The sequence below is a fragment of the Papio anubis genome, chromosome 1, assembly GCF_008728515.1.
Source record: "Papio anubis isolate 15944 chromosome 1, Panubis1.0, whole genome shotgun sequence".
Lineage (NCBI taxonomy): Eukaryota > Metazoa > Chordata > Mammalia > Primates > Cercopithecidae > Papio > Papio anubis.
Window position 1 is genome coordinate 183,144,295 of NC_044976.1, and position 21,726 is coordinate 183,166,020.

At 36.3% G+C, this 21,726-nt stretch overlaps 1 protein-coding gene across 6 annotated transcripts in view; it reads right to left on the reverse strand.

Moving 5' to 3' along the window:
- Window positions 1-21,726, reverse strand: part of RALGPS2 (Ral GEF with PH domain and SH3 binding motif 2) — a 187,037-nt gene that overhangs the window by 96,161 nt on the left and 69,150 nt on the right. For 5 of the 6 annotated variants that reach the window (XM_021930176.2, XM_003893467.3, XM_003893466.4 and 2 more), the window contains exons 5-6: window positions 10,207-10,290; window positions 6,807-6,896 (exon numbers count right to left, since the gene is read on the reverse strand). In XM_021930176.2, the coding sequence (XP_021785868.2) occupies window positions 6,807-6,896; window positions 10,207-10,290 (174 nt within the window). The remainder of the gene's footprint in view (window positions 1-6,806; window positions 6,897-10,206; window positions 10,291-21,726) is intronic. The other variant, XM_021930174.2, reaches the window with a different exon arrangement.

A 21,726-nucleotide genomic window follows, 5' to 3' on the forward strand; every position in this document is an offset into this window, starting at 1 on the left:
CACTGAAGGACTCATAGCCTGAGTGTAAGGGCAGGAGAGAAATAATCCTCACCCACCATCAAGAGACTGCCAGGCAACAATGCCTGTTGTGAACCTTAGTGCTAAGTGAAGAGGGGAGGGGTATTATGGAAGTTTATAGCCCAAATAACTACTTCATAGTAAGAATAAACAGAGGCCGGGCGTGGTGACTCACACTTGTAATCCCAGCACTTCCGGAGGCTGAGGAAGGTGGACTGCTTGAGCCCAGGAGTTCAAGACCAGCCTGGGCAACATGGCAAAACCTTGTCTTTACCAAAAAAAAAAAAAAACAAAAAAAAACAAAAAAAAACCCACAGAAATTAACCAGGCACGTGGTGGCATGTGCCTGTAGTCCCAGCTACTCAGGAGGCTGAGATGGGAGGACTGCTTAAGCCCAGGAGTCAGAGGTTGCGATGAACCGTGATTGTGCCACTGTACTCCAGCCTGGGCGACCCAGGAAGACCCTGTCTCAAAAAAAAAAAAAAAAAACAAAAAAAACCCGATAAAAACCTCATGCTGAATAGTAGCTTCTGCTACTAGTAGCAAATGTAGAACATGAGAAACCATTGCTAAAGCCATAACGGCAAGAAAACAAAATAGATAAACTTAGAAAGAAAACCATTTTATTAAAAACACTGGAGAGTTGTGGACACAAAGAACACAAATAACTAAATTCCAAAGTAAAAAAAAAACAACAGCCTTTAAACAGTTTTTTTCCCCCTGAGGGCATATGCTGAATCTCTACAAGGCTAGGCAAAGATGAAGCCTCCAATAGGCAGATTTTGCTAAAGTAAGAAGAAACCAGTGCTTTTACAACCTTGTGGGCTGGTATAACGGACTAGAATCCGCAGGAGTTTCAAACCTAGAGTTGGCTCTGTGTCCACTGATTCACTCCTAACGGAACTTTCTTTACTGTGTGTCAGTGCTGGAGGCTGACAGCTGGGTTAGAAAGCAGAGAGGCATCTCTGGGACTTAGATCCCAGGGTCCTACTAGAGCAAGAGGCCTGTACCACACAAAGTACAGATTTCGCCCTGAGTCATTTGTGACCAGAGATGACTTGAAACTATCTAAAGCTAAAACTCAGCCCTATCCACTTCAATTCCTAATGGGATCAGAAAAATCAGTTTCTCTCTTTTTTTCTTTTTTGAGACGTGGTCTCGCTCTGTTGCCCAGGCTGGAGTGCAGTGGCATGATCTCGGCTCACTGCAACCTCCGCCTACCAGGTTCAAGTGATTCTCCTGCCTCAGCCTCCCGAGTAGCTGGGACTACAGGTGAGCTCCACCATGCATGGCTAATTTTTGTATTTTTAGTAGAGACAAGGTTTCACTATGTTGACCAGCTGGTCTCGAACTCCTGACCTCAGGTGATCTGCCTGACTTGGCCTCCCAGGGTGATAGGATTACAAGCGTGAGCCACCATGCCCAGCCAGAAAAATCAGCTTCTCATTCTCGTTCCCCCACAGAGGACTGGGCTTAACCACCCTGGGAGAAGAAAGTATTTACTCCAGTCTCTACCATTCTTTTAGATATAATGTTTAAAGGTAGAAAAGTCAGAAAGGAAGAAGTCAAATCTGCCTTTATTTTCAGATAACATGATTGCATATGTAGTACCAAACAATTAGAAAATGAGACGGAAAAACATTTACAATAATATCAGAACACTGGCTGTCTACTAGAAATAATGATATGCAATATGCAAGAGTGCTTCACTGAAAATAAAGTACTGCTGAGAAAAATTTTAAAAAACTTAAACAGAGGTATATCATATTTGTGGATTGAAGTCTTAATATTGTTAAGTTCTTCCCAAAGTGATCTATAAGTTCAATAAAACCTCAATCAAAAATGCAAGCAGGCCATGTTGCAGAAATTGATAGGCTACTTCTAAAATTTCTACAGATATAAAATGGAGATAGCATAGACAAGAAAAGAAGAAGAAAAAAAAATTAGAACATTATCAGATTTCAAGGCTTACTACAAAGCTACAGTAATTAAGACAAAGAGATATTGGAATAAGAACAGACAAATAAATCAACGGAACAGAAATATACCTACACATATTTGATCAAGTAATTTCCAACCAAAATGTCAAAGCAGTTAAACAGACAAAAGAATGGAATTAGCACAATTAGATATTCTTTTTTTTTTTTTTTTTTTTTTTTTTAATTGAGATGGAGTCTCTGTTGCCCAGGCTGGAGTGCAGTGGTGTGATCTTGGCTCACCACAACCTCTGCCTCCCGGGTTCAAGTGATTCTCCTGCCTCAGTGTGGGTGACAGGAGCAAAACTCCATCTCCAAAAAAAACCACTTCAAACTATAATACTTCTAGGAGTGATCAAAGGAAAATGTCTTTATGACCCTGGATTAGGAAAGGATTTATTAAACAAGACACAAAAAACACTAACCACAAAGACAAAAATAACAAATTGGACTTTGTCAAAACTGAACAGTTCTGCTCACTAACCAAAAGACAGCATTAAGAAAATAAAAAGGCAAGTCATAGACTGGGAAAAAATACATATTTCTGAAAAGGGTTTGTATTCAGAATACATTAAAAAAAATCCCTACAACTTGATAAGACAAACAATCCTATTAAAAATATGGGCAAAACATTTGGAAAGGATAGTATCACAAAACAAAATATCCGAATGCTCCACATACATATGAAAAGATACTCAATCATGACTATAATCAGAAAAATACAAATTAAAACCACAATAAGATACTACTACACACCCAAAAGAAAGGCCAAATTAAAAAAAAAAAATTAAACACCAAGTACTGGCAAGATGTGTGGAGACTCTTATTGCTGACTGAAATTTAAAGTGGTAAAACCAACAGGGTTACGTTGGAAAATAACAATATTTGGCAGTTTCTAATAAAGTTAAAACATATTCCTAATCTATAACCCAGCAAGTCCACCATTCCTAGGTATAATACAAGAAAACTCAATGCATATTCCATAAAAATGTTCATAACAGCTTTATTCATAAAAGCCAAAGTAAAAACAAATGTTCATTAATAAGAAAATGATATACTGTGGAATATCCATACACTGGAAATCTACTTAGCAATAAAAGAATTATAGATAACATGCAACGTGGATGAATCTCAACAACATGGTAAGCAAGAGTAGCCAACCACAAGCAACAGCTTTCTGTAGGATCCCACTTATATAAACTCCCAGAACAGCGTTCATCTATACTGTGGCAGTGGGGTGTGTTGGCGGGGCAGTACAGAGAAAATGTTGTTTGGGCAAGTGCTTAAAGGAACTTTGTTGTAACATGAAAGGGCCTTATGAGAAATGGGCCCTTACCAGACACTGAATCTGCTGACACCTTGACATTGGACTTAATCCTCACAGTTCTCTAGAATGTTTGTTGTTTATAAATGTTTGTTTTTACAAGCCACCTAGTTTATGGTATTTGTGTTATAGCAGCCAGAACAGACCAAGACAGAAATTAAGGATCAGTAAATCTGACTACTAAAATTAAGAACATGTAAATCAGAAAATATGAAAAAATTGATAAGACAAGCCACAAATAGGAAGATACATGCAAAGCTTATGAGAACTGGCATCTAGTTATATAAAGAACTCCTATAAAAATCAATAAAAGACTGCCAGGTACGGTGGCTCATGCCTGTAATCCCAGCACTTTGGGAGGCCAAGGTGGGCGGATCACCTGAGGTCAGGAGTTCAAGACCAGCCCGGCCAATATGGCAAAACCCCGTCCTACTAAAAAAAATATATATATACAAAAATTAACTGGGCATGGTAGTGTGAGCCTGTAATCCCAGCTACTTGGGAGGCTGAGGCTGGAGAATCACATGAACCCAGGAGGTGGAGGTGCAGTGAACCAAGATTGCACCACTGTACTATAGCCTAGGCGACAGAGTGAGACTCCATCTCAAAAAAACAAAAACAAAAAACCACACACACACACACACACACACACACACACACAAAATAAAAGACCAATATCAAAATAGAAAACTGCTGAAAGATCTTAAACAGACCTTTCAAGAGAGAAAACCTAAATGGCCAACATAAAAAAAGATGTTTACTCCTACTGGATTCAATGAAAGGCAATTAAAACTAAAACGAGATACATTTCACAACCACCAGAATTGGCAACAACGAAAAATTTTGACAATATCAGATGGTGACATGGATGTAGAGCAACAGGCATCTTCATACATTGCTAGTGAGCATATATAAATGTAACTAGTTTGGAGGTTATCTATAACAAAGCTAAAGAGATGATGGGCCGGGTACAGTAGCTGGCACTTGTAATCCCAGCACTTTGGGAGGCCAACATGGGAGGATCACTTGAGCACAGGAGTTCAAGACCAGCCTGGGCAACATAATGAGACCTTGTCTCTACAAAACAACAACAACAACAAAACAGAAATTAGCCAGGGGTGGTGGCATATGCCTGTAATCCCAACTACTTGGGAGGCTGAGGTGGGAAGACTGCCTGGGCCCAGGAGGTCAAGGATGCAGTGAGTTGGGATTATACCACTGGCCTTCAGCCCAGGAGACAGAACAACATCCTGTCTAAACAAAAGAGAGAGAGCCTCAGTAATTTCACTGCTAGTACAAACTCTGTATTTTAGGGCATCAATCGTCACATAAGCACCAAGAGACTCATACAAGAATGCTTATGGCAGCAGGGCTTATAATAGCAAAAATCTGGAAATAACCCAAAGTACACTGAATAATCTGTGATATGTACAAATAGGATACTCTATAACAGAGCTACTCCCAAAACCATTAAGTAACGCTGCTGAGTTATGAAAGTACAAAAGTAAATACAGAATAATTCAATTTAAACAAAATCCAAAAGCATGTATTTGCAACAATATATAATTCAGAAACATACATACTGTAAAAGAAAAACGAAATTCAAGGCAATGGTTCCCACTGTAGTAGAAGGGAAGGAGGTGGCATATGAAGAGGCATATGAAAATTTCCAGTGGTCAGTGGGTGCATGGGTATCCACATTATCATTCTTTTGATACTTTAAATATTCTTATATTCTTTTGTATGTATGTGATGGTAAGTTTGATGTGTCAACTTGGCTAGACTATTAGTATCAGTTATTTAACCAAACCCTAATCTAGGTGTTGCCATGAAGATATTTTGTAGATGCGGTTAATATCTACAATCAGTAGATTGTACAATAGACCTGTACAATCAGGAGGCAGAGTTTGCAGTGAGCCGAGATCCCGCCACTGCACTCCAGCCTGGGCCACAAAGTGCAACTCCATCACCAAAAAAAAAAAAAAAAAGTATTTATCTAACATATCATCACAAAGAATTTTAAAAAAATATTTTGACACTTTTGCAAAATATCAAAATTGTAGAAGGCTAGCTCTGCCACCTAGTGCCATAGAATGTTAGAACACAATTGCTCCCATGTTCTTAAGGAAAATAGGAAAGAGTTATGACTCATAATAATTGTAAACATGGTACCCTCATTTTATTCTGCCTTCTTTCATTCACAGGTGAGGAAAGTTATGTATTTATTACAAGAGTAACGAATGAACGTGGCTACAATTACCATACTTCTTAGAGAACTTTAAAGGAAACCAAAAATATCCTAAAATATACTTCTTTGACATATTTTAAGATGGCTATTCAGAGGGCCTACAGACAGAAATAGCCCTGAAAAGTTGCCTTTTGTAGAGAAGAATCGCATTTGTAGAATCTACATTGGTGAAATGAACAGCTAGGCTTTCTCTGAGCATCCTCTCCCTTGTCCAGATCTAGGAAAGATTAACTCAACCACAGGCTACCCCAACTATTCTTTCTGAGGGTAGCTCTGAGATTATCTGAGATATTTCCTTGAGGTATCTGTCTTTGCTTAATATGTTTTTCTCCCTTTGCTCTCCCATAACCTGTAACGCCACCTCTCCCAGAGCTCAGGGAAACTTGGTCTCAGGATTTTGTTCTCTGGGCTCATCCATTTTCCCTGAAAATCACTTACTCTTATGTACCTCCTCCCCAAAAACTCTCCTCTCCCCAGTGAAGAAGATATTTAAGCATCAACCATTTGGCCCTGCTTTGAGTTTATACTTTGTATGACTCCTATGCACACGTAATAAATCTGCTATGCTTTTCTCTCATTAACCTGTCTTTTGTTATAAGGCTGCCAGCCTTGACCCTTCAAGAAGAGCTCACTCCCCCTTTCTGCCCCTACAACTTAATTCAGAGTTGTTACAAGTTTTAATAAAATCTTGGTATCCTTTGTAGAATATCCTGTATCACCCTTCTAATTTCCAACTACCTTTGAAATCCATGCTCTATTTCTCTTGCTGTATTTATTATCTATGTCACACAATAACTGTTCAGTTAACAATGTGGCAACATCACATATACCATTCTCTTAAAAATAAAGTCTTATTCTTCACATGGTTCACTTTGGAAGTGAAGTAGTATTCTCCTACTTAATCCTTATGGCTTTCCTCATCACCTGCAGAATAGTCCAGTATTTTATAAATATCATACTTTACCATAATCCAACCTTTGTCTACTTATTCAGTAAAACAGATCACATAATTCAGTTACTCAGAGAGTAGGAGGAAGAATATAAAAGAAAGGGTAGGAAAACAGGAAGAATAAAGAAAAAGGCAGAGAAAGTAGGCAACCAATTTTAAAAATTGACTTATATAAATGAACCTTATTTTTCCAGTATCAGTAAACAGTGAATAAAGCATCATGAATATCTATTCACTTACAAACATTTATGAATGGTTGAACTCAAAAATAAAAACACAAGTTTTTCTTACCTTAGCAGTTTTAATATAGTGGCTCAAAACTTCTGCTCTAATTTTTAATGTTTGAGCATGAAGAATCTCTCTAACAACCCAAAAGCTTACCTGTAAATAAAAATTTTAGATAACTATCACTATGATTTTTAATTTGTAAGGTTTTTTTTTGCTGTATTCTAAAAATTTCTGGCAGAATTAGGTAGGCTCTAAAATTAAACATTGTAAAGGATGCTACTTATAGCAAGTTCTTCTGTGGCTGTGTAATTCTACATGACCGTTTATTTAGATTGAGTAGAATCATAAGTGAAGATTCCCAAGTAGGGTTTTCTTGGTGTAAATAAAACAAAATATCAAAAGAAAAAAATATATATCTAAGTTAACATTCTAACATTAAAACTGCATTTCAAAAATTTTGTAATGCTTTCAAATAAAACCATCTTGATTTAAAAAATAATTAAAACTAATTTATTAGAAGGCAGATTAGATATAATATTAAAATACTCTACTCTGAACAGTTTGCTTATTATATGATACAATATGTCCATGTAATACACTTTAATTCATGTACTATGAAAACAAAGTCAAAGCACTGTAAGTTGGTTCACTTATACAAATCTAAATACAGAATATAGTTCGAAATTATTGTGCAAAAAATAATGCCACTGCCTCATATTTCTTCACATTTTTAATGAGAAATATTTCAGATTTTACCTGCAATTTTCATCTGTAAACAAATGTCATTATGTATTTTACATATATTTTACAAATATGTATGTAAATATAAAGTATACATATTTTACAAAGTCACCTTAATACTTGTTACTGTACTTGGGCTACTAATAGTAATAATCCTCCCCAATTCTAACACGGTTTACTCCAAAAAAAAAAAAAAAAAGTTATGCTATGGGAATCTTAATAACCTTAGCAAATATCAACTATTCAAATCTATTCAAATCTCAAATCTATTCAAATATCAAATATATTCAAATATCAACTATTCAAATTCAGATTTGAATATCAACTATTCAAATTCAAATCTAAAGCGCATGTTCACCAACTTAATTAAATTTAACATCAGGCAAATTTTAAGACAAATATTATGGTGATTTGTTTTGTTCTGGAGACAGAGTCTTGTTCTGTTGCCCAGGCTGGAGTGTAGTGGGGTGATCTCGGCTAACTGCAACCTTTGCCTCCCAGGCTCAAGTGATTCTCCTGCCTTAGCCTCCTAAGTAGCTGAGACCACAGGTGTGAGCCACCATGCCCAGCCAATTTCTGTATTTTTTTTTACTTGAGACAGGGTTTTGCCATGTTGCCCAAGCTGGTCTCAAACTCCTGAGCTCAAGTGATCCACCAGCCTCTGCCTCCCAAAGTGCTGGGATTACAGGCATGAGCCACTACACCTGGCCAACACGATTTGTTTTTTTGTTTTTTTGTTTTTTTTTTAAGATGAGGTCTCAGTATGTTGTCCAAGCTGGTCTTGAACTCTTGGGCTCAAGTTCTCCTGTCTCAGCCTCCCAGCAGCTGGAACTACAGGCACTTGCCACTGCACCTGGCTTAGACAATTTGTCTATGGTGCTTTTAAGCATACATTCTTTGTCACTCTCTCATCCAAAGTTAGGACGTGTATCACTTCTTACTGAATCTGGGCAAGCTTGTGACTGCTTTGATGAAGAAAGTATTAGTGAAAGTGACACTGACTTCCAGGACGAGGTCATAAAAGACCATGCAGCTTCCTGCCTTGATTGCTGGAACATTCTCTTGGAGAGCCCTAAGCTACTATGTAATAAATCCAGCCACCCTGAGACCCCTATACTGGAAGGCTAAGTGTACATGCTCCCCAAATGACAGTCTGTTAAAGCCAACCACATTTAAGAACGCTGACCCAGAGTAACTAACACCAAGACACGGTTTCATAAAATTACTGGACTCATAAGAAAAAATATTTTTGCTATAAGCCCCTAAAATTGCTAGGTTACATATCACAAACTTCTTTTTTTTAAAATGTATTTCTGAACGGGAAGAAAAATAAAGGATTTCTTCTAGAGATCAAAAAATAAGGAAATAAAAGCAAAGCAGTGGTTATAAGAGTGGGTACTGTAGCTGCCCGTGGAGGATTTCCTATCTCAGTGACATAGGGGCTTGGGACTTAATGCTCCTTCAAAGACATAATACAAGGCCTCACACCTCTCCACTCCTCCGTTTCTATCTAATGCTACTCAAAGGTCTATAATCTCAGTGAAAAGGTAGACTAAAACAATTCACTTATTTTTCAATTCCCTTGAAAAAGGGAGACAACATACAAGTGCATCTATAATAATGTAGGCTCTGGGTGGTCAAGGAGAAAAAAAGAAAAACTCTTTCATAAGAATTTGTAGACTGGGCATGGTGGCTTATGCTTACAATCACAGTGCCTTGAGAGGCTGAGGCAGGAGGATCGCTTGAGGCCAGGAGTTCGAGACCAGCTTGGGCAACATAGTGAGACCTCATCTCCAAAAAATAATCTTTTTAAATTAGTCTGGCATGGTGGTGCATGCCTGTAGTCCTAGTTCCCTGAGAGGCTGAGTCAGGAGGACTGGTTGAGCTCAAGAATTTGAGGTTGCAGTGAGCTATGACTGCACCACTGTACTCCAGTTTGGGTGACAGATAGAAGCCCTGTCTCTAAAAAAAGAAAAAATTAATTTAACTTTAAAAGAAGAATTTGTTAACTATAGGCTGCCTTTAACTGGATTTGGTATCTAAATTTTTACTACAGAGAAGTACAAAGATGCCCCAAGCACAACAATAAACATAAAAAAACAGTCTCAGGTCTGCGACAGCCCTGGTTATGAGCAAAAGCAAACAAAGAGCCTCTTAGAATATGTATTCCCTCAATTGAGGCAGCAGCAAAATTCTCATGGATAAAGCTTAAACAGACACGAGCTTTCAAGCCAAAGATACAAAATTCATTTTATATCTTTGAAAAAACCACTTTAAGAATGAGCAGAAATATAGTAGTATCCCAAGAAGTTCCAATAATAACACAGAAACTACATTGAAAATTTATAAATTTTAAAAATAAAATAAAAATAAGAAAAGAGCATGGCTGGTGTAAAAGCATACAGATTTGACACAGATAAAACACACCTAAAGACAATCAGTGAACTGAAATGTAGATCTAAGGAAATCACTCAGAATGGAGGACAAAAACAAAGAAAATATGTAAGGTAAGAGACAAGGAGGAAAGAACGTCAAGTTCCAATAAATTTTCAACAGGAATTACAGAGAAAAAAAAAACAGAGATCATGCACAGAGACAATACTTCAGAGATACTGGCTGAAAATATTCCAGAACTGATGTAAAAAGTTAAATTATTTCTTAAGGAAAAAGTATATCTTGAGGAACTAAATTTCAGATACAGCATCAAAATTTATAAACTCACATGATTGAATCTTCTTGTGAAGGCAACTGCATTTGGTGCAGAACTGTACTTTTCTTTTTTATTCCATCCACAACTTGAAAGCTCCTGGAAAATTAAGGTGAAAATTAAATATTAGTAATAGCCCAGTTTTCTTGCCAGATTAAGGCTTTCAAAACATTAAAGACAGTTTGTGTTCTTTTCTAGAATCACTTTATTTAATGGGAACATACATAATATTATATCCATTCAGTTAAATCACAGAAGCAAATTTGATTAGCAGGACGTAAGAGAGCACAATGACTGAAAACATAGGCAAATTTACATTCCACAGGCAGAATACTGGCGGATTCTTCTCTGAAAAGATTTGAATCCCAAGAGGAAAAGATCCACAGATGAAGATGAGCATCCCACAACATACAGTGAAGACTACTAGTTGTCAAGCTCTATTCAGTCGCCCAGAGCTCCCAATCAGTTTTCTAGTATCTCACTCTTTGAGCTAACAGTCAATCACTCCAAACATTTGAAGAAACCTTTAATAAAACGGATCATGATCCCCCAAAGTGCCTGTTGACAGAATACAAAGGGCCCACAAACTTGTATAAAAAAATTAAAATTCATTTTACACTAACCTCTAACTGAAATAAGACAGTTCTTTTAGTTATAAATGTAGGCTACAGATTACAGTGGTATTGGCAATGCATGTGATGTAGTTACCAATCAAAATCACTGCTACTTTCGTATCACATTACAGTTGATGCAGATACCTTAAAAATACAATTTACACTCATCACTACTTCAAAGTTATGGTAGTTGTTTTATTTGAGACAGGGTCTTCCTCTGTTGCCCAGACTGGAGTATATTGGTAGGATTACAGTTCGCTACAGCTTCGATCTCCCTGGCTCAAGCAATTCTTCCACCTCAGCCTTCCAAGTAGCTGGGGCTAAATGTGTGTACCACCATACTCGATTAATTTTGTTTTTATTTTTGTAGAGACAGGGTCTCACTACGTTGGCCAGACTGGTTTGGAAGTCCTATGCTGAAGCAATTCTCCTGCCTCAGCCTCTCAAAGTACTGATTACAGGCATGAATCATCACACCCAGATATGGTAGTATTTAAGACTGGCCTCTAGATTTTACTACATTAACAAGGAAGCACATGCATTGCTGTATAACAGCTTTAAAAAATATTTTGATGAGTATATTTTAATAGAACTGATTTCCTTTTAAAGAAGGGCTAGCGTTTCATAGGCTTCAGTCTGCCGGATGGGCCCAAGGTCCGAAACAGGTTAACAAACCTCTATAATACAATAGCCACAGAGAGAGAGAAACCACAAGAAAAAAGAAAAAGAACTCTGAGGAAATAGAGTTAGGGCAGAAAACAGAAGTCGAGTTAGGGCAGGGAACAAAGAAAACTGAGAAAAGAAGAAGCCAAAACCATACAATTATTATTTTTTAATATATGAAGAAAGACATTGTACCCATTAAGCAAAAACAGGAGGATATATAAAAAGAAATATACAGAGAACAAAATAGTTTTTAGAAATAAAAAATACAGGATAAATTTGAAAGTCAGTAGAAGAGTTGTGAAATAAAGGTGACTAAATCTTTTAAACAAAAAGTTAATGATAGCAGTAAAATGTTTTTATGCTAATTTGAAGACCGTAAGAGTCAACATCTGAATAACAGGAATTTTAAGAGGAAACAGAGAAAACTGAGCAGAGATTCAAACACAAAACAACAAAAATAGCACATATAGGAAAAAAGGTATCAGAAGGCATCAGATGTCTTAATAGCAGCACTGGAAGTTAAAAGACAACTGAAGCAATGCCTTCAATTTTGAAGAATTCAATTTTCTAGAATTCTATATCCAACACGAATATCAATTAAGTTTGAAAGTAGACTACAGAAATTTCCAGACATGAACATCTCAGAGAATGTGCCTTCTATGTACCTACTCTCAGAGAACTAGTAGAGTATGTGTTCTATCATAACAAACTAGCAAAGAAAAAGGAAGATATGAGACCCAGGAAACTGAAGAGCCAATATAGAAAAAAAATATATATTGGGAATCCTCTGATTAGCAGCAATGGGAGATCCTGGGGCAAAGCTACAAGCAGACCTTTAAGAAGAAGAGTCAAGAAAGGAGCAAGAGGATAGAAATTCCAACAGACATCTGTCTCTGAAAGTGAAAAAAAAAAAAATTCCTTATGTGTTTGGAAATATTAAGAAGAGACATTCAGTACACTCACTTGTGGCAAAAATTTAGTGATGGATACAAAGAAAACTAAAGTACATTTTAGCTCAAAGAAAACAAAACTTGAGTAAATCATCACAGTTCAATTGTAAAGAATATAGTTAGTTAAAACTATGATATAACTGTATGTGCAAAAGAAGGAGAAGTGAATTATATAAATGGGGAGGAGAGAATATAAGACAGTGAAATCATCTTCTATAGTAAAGAGTCAATGTATCATACTTAAAATAGAAAAATCAAGGAAAAGTAAAGATTTAGATATATTATGTGAAAAACAGACATAAATTCCTCGGAGGAGAAACAGCTAAGAGATCTGGATGGGAGTGGGGCTCCAGGATCTAGGTTGGAAAGATGAGAATAACTGAGTTAGGGTTTTGCTATATTTTGTTCTCTTATGCAAATATTTGACTTCTTAAACATGGTACATGCCTAACTTCAATAAAATCTTAACATAGAAACCAAAAACAAAAAAAAGAAAACAAAAAACAAATAGATTGAGTCAGGGGAAGACTGAGGAAACAGTTAAGATGATACTATGGTCCTTCAAAAAAAAGGTAATGTTCCTCAACCAGGGCACTGTCAGTGAATATGGAAAAAAATGATAGCAATTCAAGACATTCTGGAGGCAGACAGGACTTCGTCAAGAATTGGACTCGTGATGTAAGCTAAAAACGAAGTCTGCAGAAGTACTAAGATTTCAGGTTTCTTCCTTGAGCAACTGAGATAGGGAATACTGAGGGGAGAGATGACAATTATTTCTACATAGTAGATAAGGAGTGACTGCTCTGGAGATAAAAACTGCCTTTTTAAATCTTAAAATTAGATCATATCTTTCAAGCTTGAAATTTCTGAAAGAAATAATGAAATGATAAAGAGAATTCTATAGTAAAAATTAAAATTTCTGGATATTCAATTAGCCTAGCTATATGATCATTTTATGTTATCTCCATGTAAAAGAAGAAAACAATTGGTAGTCAAAATTATATTCACACAAAAAGGATATGATGACAATGATACTGAAAACATCAAACTGCTAGAAACATTTTTGTTCTTTCCAAAATCACAGCTTACACACACAACTACATAAAGATGTCATATTTTAGGATAAATTTCCTAAGATGAAATCCCTAAATAACTGAATCTGTTTTTAGCCAATTACTATAGTTACAAAATTTATATTAATGCTATAATCAAAGTGTCTATCAAATTAAACTTATCAAACCACTTGAAGTAGCCGTTTGACAAAGAAGTCAAACTCAATTATAGGCCTTTACACAAAAGGCTAATTTCATTTTCCTATTGTAAGTAATGCTATAATTACAATTAATATCCTTGCACCTTTTCTGACATTTCTCATCATGTCTCAAAAATATAGTCCTAAAAGAAATCACGAGGTCAAAGCGTATGAACCTTTTCAAGGCTTTGCTACCTGTCAAACTGCCCTCCTGAAACACTGAATCATTTACACTCCCACGAGAAATGAATGTAAGTTTCACAACAGTCTTATCAAAATGAGGTATTTAGTTGACCCTTGAACAACATGGGTTTGAGCTGTGTGGGTCCACTCACACATAGATTTTTTTCAAAAAATATTTTGGAAATTCTGTCTTGAAAACTTGCAACAATTTGAAAAAAACTTGCAGACAAACCGCATGGCTTGGAAATATCGAAAAATTAAGAAAAAGCTAGGGATGGCATGAATGTATAAAATACTAGTCTATTGTATCATTTACTGCCATAAAATACACACAGATGTATTATAAAAAGTTAACATTTATCAAAATTTATGCACACCAACAGACCTTACATGCTGCCATATGCAGTCCAGAGAAATGTAACATACACAAAGGTGCAATATTAAATCATAACTGCATAAAACTAACTGTAGTACATACTGTTCTACTATAATAATTTTGTAACCACCTCGTGTTGCTCTTATAGTGAGTTCAAGTGTTGAGAGTATTCCCTTAAAACACCCTGTGATGACACTACTCATATCCACATGAGCAGTTCCTATTGCCAGTACATTTTGTTATCACAGTAAAATGTGATCTCTCACAGTCTTCACGTTATTTTTCATCATGTTTAGTGCAATATCCTAAACCTTGAATAACACCACGGGACCCATAAGAAGTACCACTAGAGATGCTGGAAGTGTTCCTAAGAAGCAAAGGGAAGTCATGACATTATGAGAACAAGTTGAATTGCTTGATATGTACATAAACTGAGGTCCTGCTGCCATTTCAGTCAATACATCTTATAAACAGACTATGTAAACTTATGATATACAATACAGTACTGTAAATGTATTTTTCCAAATAACATTTTCTTTTTTCTAGCTTACTTTAAGATTATATAATACATATAACATACAAAATATGTGTTAATCGACTGTTTATGTTATCAATAAGGCTTCCAGTCAATGGTAGGCTAGGAGTGGCTGAGTTTTATGTGCAAATTTTCGACTTCTGGGAGGTTGGTGTTTCTAACTCGAGAGACATTGAAGGGTAAAGTGTAGTTCTGATTATTGTTGTATTAGATAGGCTAGTGATGTAACATTGTTTCATGAATCAGTTTCAGAACTGATTCATTCTGTATCAGAAATGTTTTCTGATACAGAAACTACCATCTATTATGAGGTTCAAAAACACCTTGTCTTGTTTCTAATTATAAGCTTCTTTAGAATGGAAGGCTTCAAATGGAATTTTAATCCAGCTGCTTCCAAAGAATTTGACTACACACCTCTCCCTCCCTCCCTTCTACCCATCAAGTCATCTTTTGTTAATTCCTCTGGTGTGGTGTTTATCAGCTCTTGAATTTTTCCAAGATCCGTATCTTGAAACTTGTAGCTCCCTACCTTCTTTGCTATATCCACAATCTCTTTCATGATTTCCTTTCAGTCACCTTCCAAAGTTTTCTTCAAATGACAAAGCATTTATTCCATTAAATTAATGATGCAGAAATGTTCTAAGAATTGGATGGACTTTCCAAAACCTCTTGGCATTTATTTGAAGAGTCAGAAAAATATTACAAAATTTTTTAATGTAAAAATGAAGCCACAATCCACCATACTTTTGTCTGGCTTCCTTATTTATCATGATAAATTATAATGATGAAATAGGATCAAATGGGTTGATATGTATAAAGCCTTTAGATTGGCACATAATAATCTCTGTATTAGTGTTAACTATTATTATTATTATTGCTACTATTAAGACATCTGTTTTCAGGATTGGAAGGACTTTTAAAACATAGTAGATTAAATTACACAGCAAAGTATACGTACTGGCTACCTTAAAAAAATAAACAACAAAAAACACCCACATATACACATAAAGAAGATTGGGAAGGCTGGGCACAGTGGCCCACGCCTGTAATCCTAACACTTTGGGAGGCTGAGGTGGGTGGATCACTTGAGGTCAGGAGTTCAAGACCAGCCTGACCAACATGGTAAATCCCATCTCTACTAAAAATACAAAAATTAGCTGGGCTCAGTGGCACATGCCTGTAACTCAGCTACTTGGGAGGCTAAGGCAGGAGAATCACTTGAACCCAGGAGGTGGAGGTTAAAGATTGGGAAGATGTTTATATACGTTTTCTTTGGGGTTTATAGGTGATTCACAGCCCCCTCTCCACCCTTATTTTCTCTCTACTTCACATCAAACAACTTTAGTCTCAAAGTTGGGAAATTAAGTCAACCATATATAGAAAGAGTAGTAAATACAGTTGACCCTCAAACAACTCAGGGGTTAGGGGCACTGACCCTCCAAGCAGTTGAAAACCCATATCTAACTTTTAAAATTATGCACATATAACCTTTGACTCCCCCAAAACCACTAATAGCCTACTGTTGACCAGCCTTACTAAAAACATCAACAGGTGATTAACATGTATTTTGCATGTGATATGTATAACACACTATATTTTTACAATAAAGTAAGCTAGAGAAAATAAAATGTTATTAAGAAAATCATAAGGAAGAGAATTTACTATTAAGTGGAAGTGGATCATCATTAAGGTCTTTATTATTGCATCTTCATGGTATATAGGCTGAAGGGGTTGGTCTTGTTGTTTCAGTGGTGGCAGAGGTGAAAAGAAGGCCAGAAAGGCAGGGACGCTTGGCATAACTTTACAAAAACATATGTAATTTAGGTCTGACTTTTTTTGCTTTTTCTATTTCTCTAAAGATGTTTCCATATGGTACCGTACAATCTTTCTTCCGCAGTTTCCTTTAGTTTCAGTGCCCGTATCATAGAAGGGTCCATGTTGTTAAAGAAGTCAAACGCAGTCTTGAATCACTGGAACTCTTCTGCTGGACTGTCTAATGTCAGTTTGTTTTCTGGTGCTGCTTTTTCTACATCTTCCTCATCATCTGGCACTGGTTCGAAGTGTTCATCTCCATCAAGTCATCTTTTGTTAATTCCTCTGGTGTGGTCTTTATTAGCTCTTGAATTTCTCCAAGATCCATATCTTGAAACTCTCAGCTCCCTACATTTTTTTGCCATATCTACAATCTCTTTCATGATTTCTTTGACTGGCTCTATCATAAAACCAGTGAATTCACATATAACATCTAGACATAGTTTTCTCCAGCTATTTATTGTTTTGGGCTTCATGGCTTTTTCTTTAACAATGATGGCATCTTCAATAGTGCAATCCTTTTAGACTTTGATGATGTTCTATAAGGGTTTTCTTCCATATCACTGACAATCCTTTTCATAAAGTATTGTGTGTAATAAGCCTTTGGTGTTGAACTCATGGGGCTCTGGGTGGCCAGGGGCATTGTTCAGAATCAAAAGAACTTTAAAAGGCAGTCCCTTACTAGCAAGGTTCTTCCTGGCTTCAGAGACAAAGCATCAATGGAACCAATCCAGAAAAGGGGTTCTCATTTTCCAGGCTTTCTTATTGCACATCCAAAGACTGGCAGCTGGTGTTTACCTTTTCCCTTCAAGACTCAGGGTTTAGCAGCTTTATAGGTAAGGGCAGTCCTGATCATAAACCCAACCGCAATTGCACAAAACAGTAGAGTTAGCCTATCCCCATCTGCCTTAAATTGTGGTGCTTGCCTCTCTTTCTTGCTAATATATGTCCTTTGTGGCATTTTTTTTTCCAGAGTAGGGCACTTTCATCTGTATTAAAAACTTGTTTGGACTGGGCGCAGTGGCTTGTAATCCCAGCACTTAAGGAGGCCGAGGCAGATGGATCATGAGGTCAGGAGTTCGAGACCAGCCTGACCAACATGGTGAAACCCCGTCTCTACTAAAAATACAAAAAATTAGCCAAGCATGGTGATGCATGCCTGTAATCCCAGCTACTTGGGAGTCTGAAGCAGGAAAATCACTTGAACCCAGGAGGTGGAGGTTACAGGGAGCAGAGATTGCACCACTGCACTCCAGCTTGAGCAACAGAGCAAGACTCCATCTCAGAACAACAACAACAACAAAAACTCGTTCAAGCAGATACTCATTCTCCTTAATGATTTTCTCAACGGTGTCTGGGAGCCTGTCTGCTGCTGCTTGGTAGGCAGAAGCTGCTTCTCCTGTTATGTTGACATTTTTTAAGCAAAACTTCTTTCTAAAATTATCAAACTATCCTTTGCTGGCATTAAATTCTCCAGCTTTAGATCCTTAATCTTCCTTTTAAGTTGTCATATAATGACTTTGCTTTTTCTTGAATCATATTCGAGTCTATGGGTATACTTTCTCATAGCAATCCTGGACCCATTTAAAAAGCTGCATTTTCAATACAAGATAAAAGACACAATATTTCATAAAAAGTGTGGGATTTCCATACCTGCTGGTGTATGAAAAGTGATGATTTCACAAATTTCCTTTTTTTTTTTTTTTAAACAATGGTCCTTACATTGGATTCATTTATCTTGAAATGGCAGACAACTGCAGCTACAGACCTCAATCTATGGTACATACCAAGCAATTCAACTCATTCTTGTAATGTCGTAACTTGTCTCTGCTTCTTAGAAGCACTTCCAGCGTCATTAATGGTACTTCTTATGGGTCTCATGGTGTTATCCAAGGTTTAGGATATTACACCAAATACAGTGAGAGATCACATTTTACTGTGATAACGCAATTTACTGGAGCGAGAAACTGCTCATGTGGAGATGATTAGCATCATCATTTTCAGCAGATACTCTCAACAGATACTCTCAACTTGAGCTCACTGTAACAGCAACACGAGGTGGTTACAAAACTACTATAACAGATTTGTATGGACTACAGTCAATTTTATGCAGTTATGATTTAATACTGCATCTTTATGTTTGTTAATATTTCTCTCGATCACATATGGCAGAACACAAGGTCTTTGTGTGCGTAAGTCTTGATAAATATTCACTTTTCTTAATTCATTTGGATATATTTTATGGTAGTAAAAGATAAAACAGACTAGTATCTACATGTATTTTACACAGTCATGCCATCCCTTTTTCTTAATTTTTTGATACTAAGCTATGTAGTAAGTTTTTTACAAATTGTTGCAAATCTTCAAGACAAAATTTCCAAAATATTTATTGAAAAAAATCTGTGTATGAGTGGATTCTCACAGTTCAACAAGATGAAGAACAGATTTGTGGTTGCCAGGGTTAAGGGTGGTGAGGAGTAGGGGAGGAGTAATGGGATGGGTGTGACTATAAAGAGGTAGCACAGGGAGAGATCTTTGTGGTAATGCAATAGTTCTGTATCTTGACTGAGGTAGTGGTTAGACAAATCTATATATATGACAAAAATCACAGAATTATACAGACATGTATTATAAAAATATCAATTTCCCGGTTTTGATATTGTACTATAGTTATGTAAGATGTAACTGCTGAGGAAAACTGAATGAAGAGTAAGTAAATGGGACTTTTCTGGACTATTTTTGTAACTTCATATGAGCCTCTAATTATCTCTGTACTATTTTCTTGCAACTTCTTGTAAATCTATTATCTCAAAATAAAAAGTTTAAAAACGGCAATTAAAAAAACTACATAATGAATTATGAAGCTAAAATTACACTGGGACTCCAAGAACTAACCCACTACTTTCTTCTTAAACTTTGACATACATTTATGGTTACCTGGCATTAAAGGAATGTTGCCCTGCCCCACCTCTACCTCTCAAGAGCTGCTAAATTTATCTGTGATTTAAAAAAAAAAAAAATTGCTTTTCCCTTTGTCTTTATCTCTTTCCATTTCAGATTCTAAGATCTTCCTCCAAGTCACACTAGAATACAATCCAGGAAATAAATTACGCCACAGGTGCCATCTTGTATATTGACAGTTCAGCCTGGTCAAGAGTTAGTCTATACTAAACTATCTCCTATGAACATCAAAAGGTTGAAGTAAACTCAGCAACTCAAAGGATGCTTTTTTCAAGGGTCTGACTTAGGAATAAAACTATTTTGTGTATACTATGTAAATAAGCCTCCATTTTAGCGAAGGCTAAATTAAATTTAGCAGTCCTGACTCCTCTTAAAATTTGTTCCAATGGGTTTAACTTGCAATTTTAAAATCACGTAGTAAAGAGAAATCTTCCAATAGTAAATCATATATAAAGGCAATTTCTTAACAGTCATTAAAAGTGTATTTGAAAGAATATTCATTGATTAATTTTAAACTATGAAACTACTAAGCCAAATTGTCACTTGCATTTATTTTGGAAGCACAGGGAGGGCAAACTCCCATGACTGATGACCACCTACCCTATGAAAGAATTACTGAATTCACAGGAGTCACAGCTTCCTTAAATCTTGTAGGTTTGTTCTGCAAAGAAATTCTTGATCTAAATTTCATCTTGTAGGTTCCAATACTCTTAAAAGGAATGTTCTAAGGGTGATGTTGTAGGGATACCTACAGATAGAAGAGAGAAAAGGCCAATATAGACTAGCATGTAGATAGAGATTGAGGGAAGAAAAGAAAAAGCGATGAAGTCTGTAAATGACTGGAGGTAGGGAGGGCAATGGGGCTGAGAGATCCTAACAAAGAGAGGATAATTATTGCTGAGACATCTCTGTGCTCAAAAGAGGACAGCTTTAGAGGAATACGGTATATCCATTAGCATTCTGCCTAATATGGTTGGTTATCTACAAAGAAGTCTCAGTCACACATGAAGTGCTCGCTACTATTCCTACACCTTAACCCACAAAATAAACTTTAAAACTAACTCCTAGGTATTTATATAAAAAAAAAAACTCTTCTATTTTCTAATGTACTCACATCCTCTTTTCTCTTCCTTCCTCTCAATATGTTAAAGCTGCCCACATAATGAGATCACAGATACAGGCAGGAGCTTTCTTTTACTATCAGTGATGTCATATACACCTACACTACCAAACACTTTTCTTCTCTACCTTCCTTAATCCTAATCTAAGTCTTACCTTACTATATATTAAAGAAGTTCATACTGATGAATAGCAGTAATACAAACTGACAAAACAGCTGCAACTTGCTTTTAACAGAGCAATTAGTTTATTCTGGTCTATATCGCAGAATAATTTCAAGTCTACAAGTCTTCTTTGCTTTCTTCAAATCTCTCACTTTATTTATGAATTGTTTATATTTTAATTTTAAAGCAAATGATTAATTTTCATTGAAACAAGGATAGAATTATGGTATTTCTGATGCTGCAACTTTGGATGTTTCCAAGATTATATTACCTTGACATACACTAAAAGGTTTGCACTAGAAGCTTTTTATATATACTGTCAGAAATATCTCAAATGTTAAATTTTTCGAAATATTTTAATAAGATACCGGCCAGGTGTGGGGGCTACACCTGTAATCCAGCACTTTGGGAGGCTGAGGTGGGTGGATCACCTTAGGTCAGGTGTTCGAGACAAGCCTGGCCAACATGGTGAAACCCTGTCTCTACTAAAAATATAAAAATTAGCCAGGTGTGGTGGTGCACGCCTGTAATCCCAGCTACTCAGGAGGCTGAGGCATGAGAATCACTTGAACCCGGGAGGCAGAGGTTGCAGTGAGCCAAGATCGCACCACTGCACTCCAGTCTGGGCGACAGAGTAAGACTGTCTCAAAAAACAAACAAACAAAAACCACCAAGAAATATGTTAATTAATAAGATTCAGAATTATCTATTATGTTCTTTCCCTCATTTAACCAACATTCTTCCTTGATCCCTAGTGATCCCAGTTATATAGAGGGACTTATTATTCTTTGTATTTAATGTCTGTTTGTTGATATAATCTAAATGACTGACTTAATGTATTAATCTGTGAGAATAAATAAAGTATAAAACTTTTTTTTTGTTGTTTTGTTTTGTTTTTCAGTC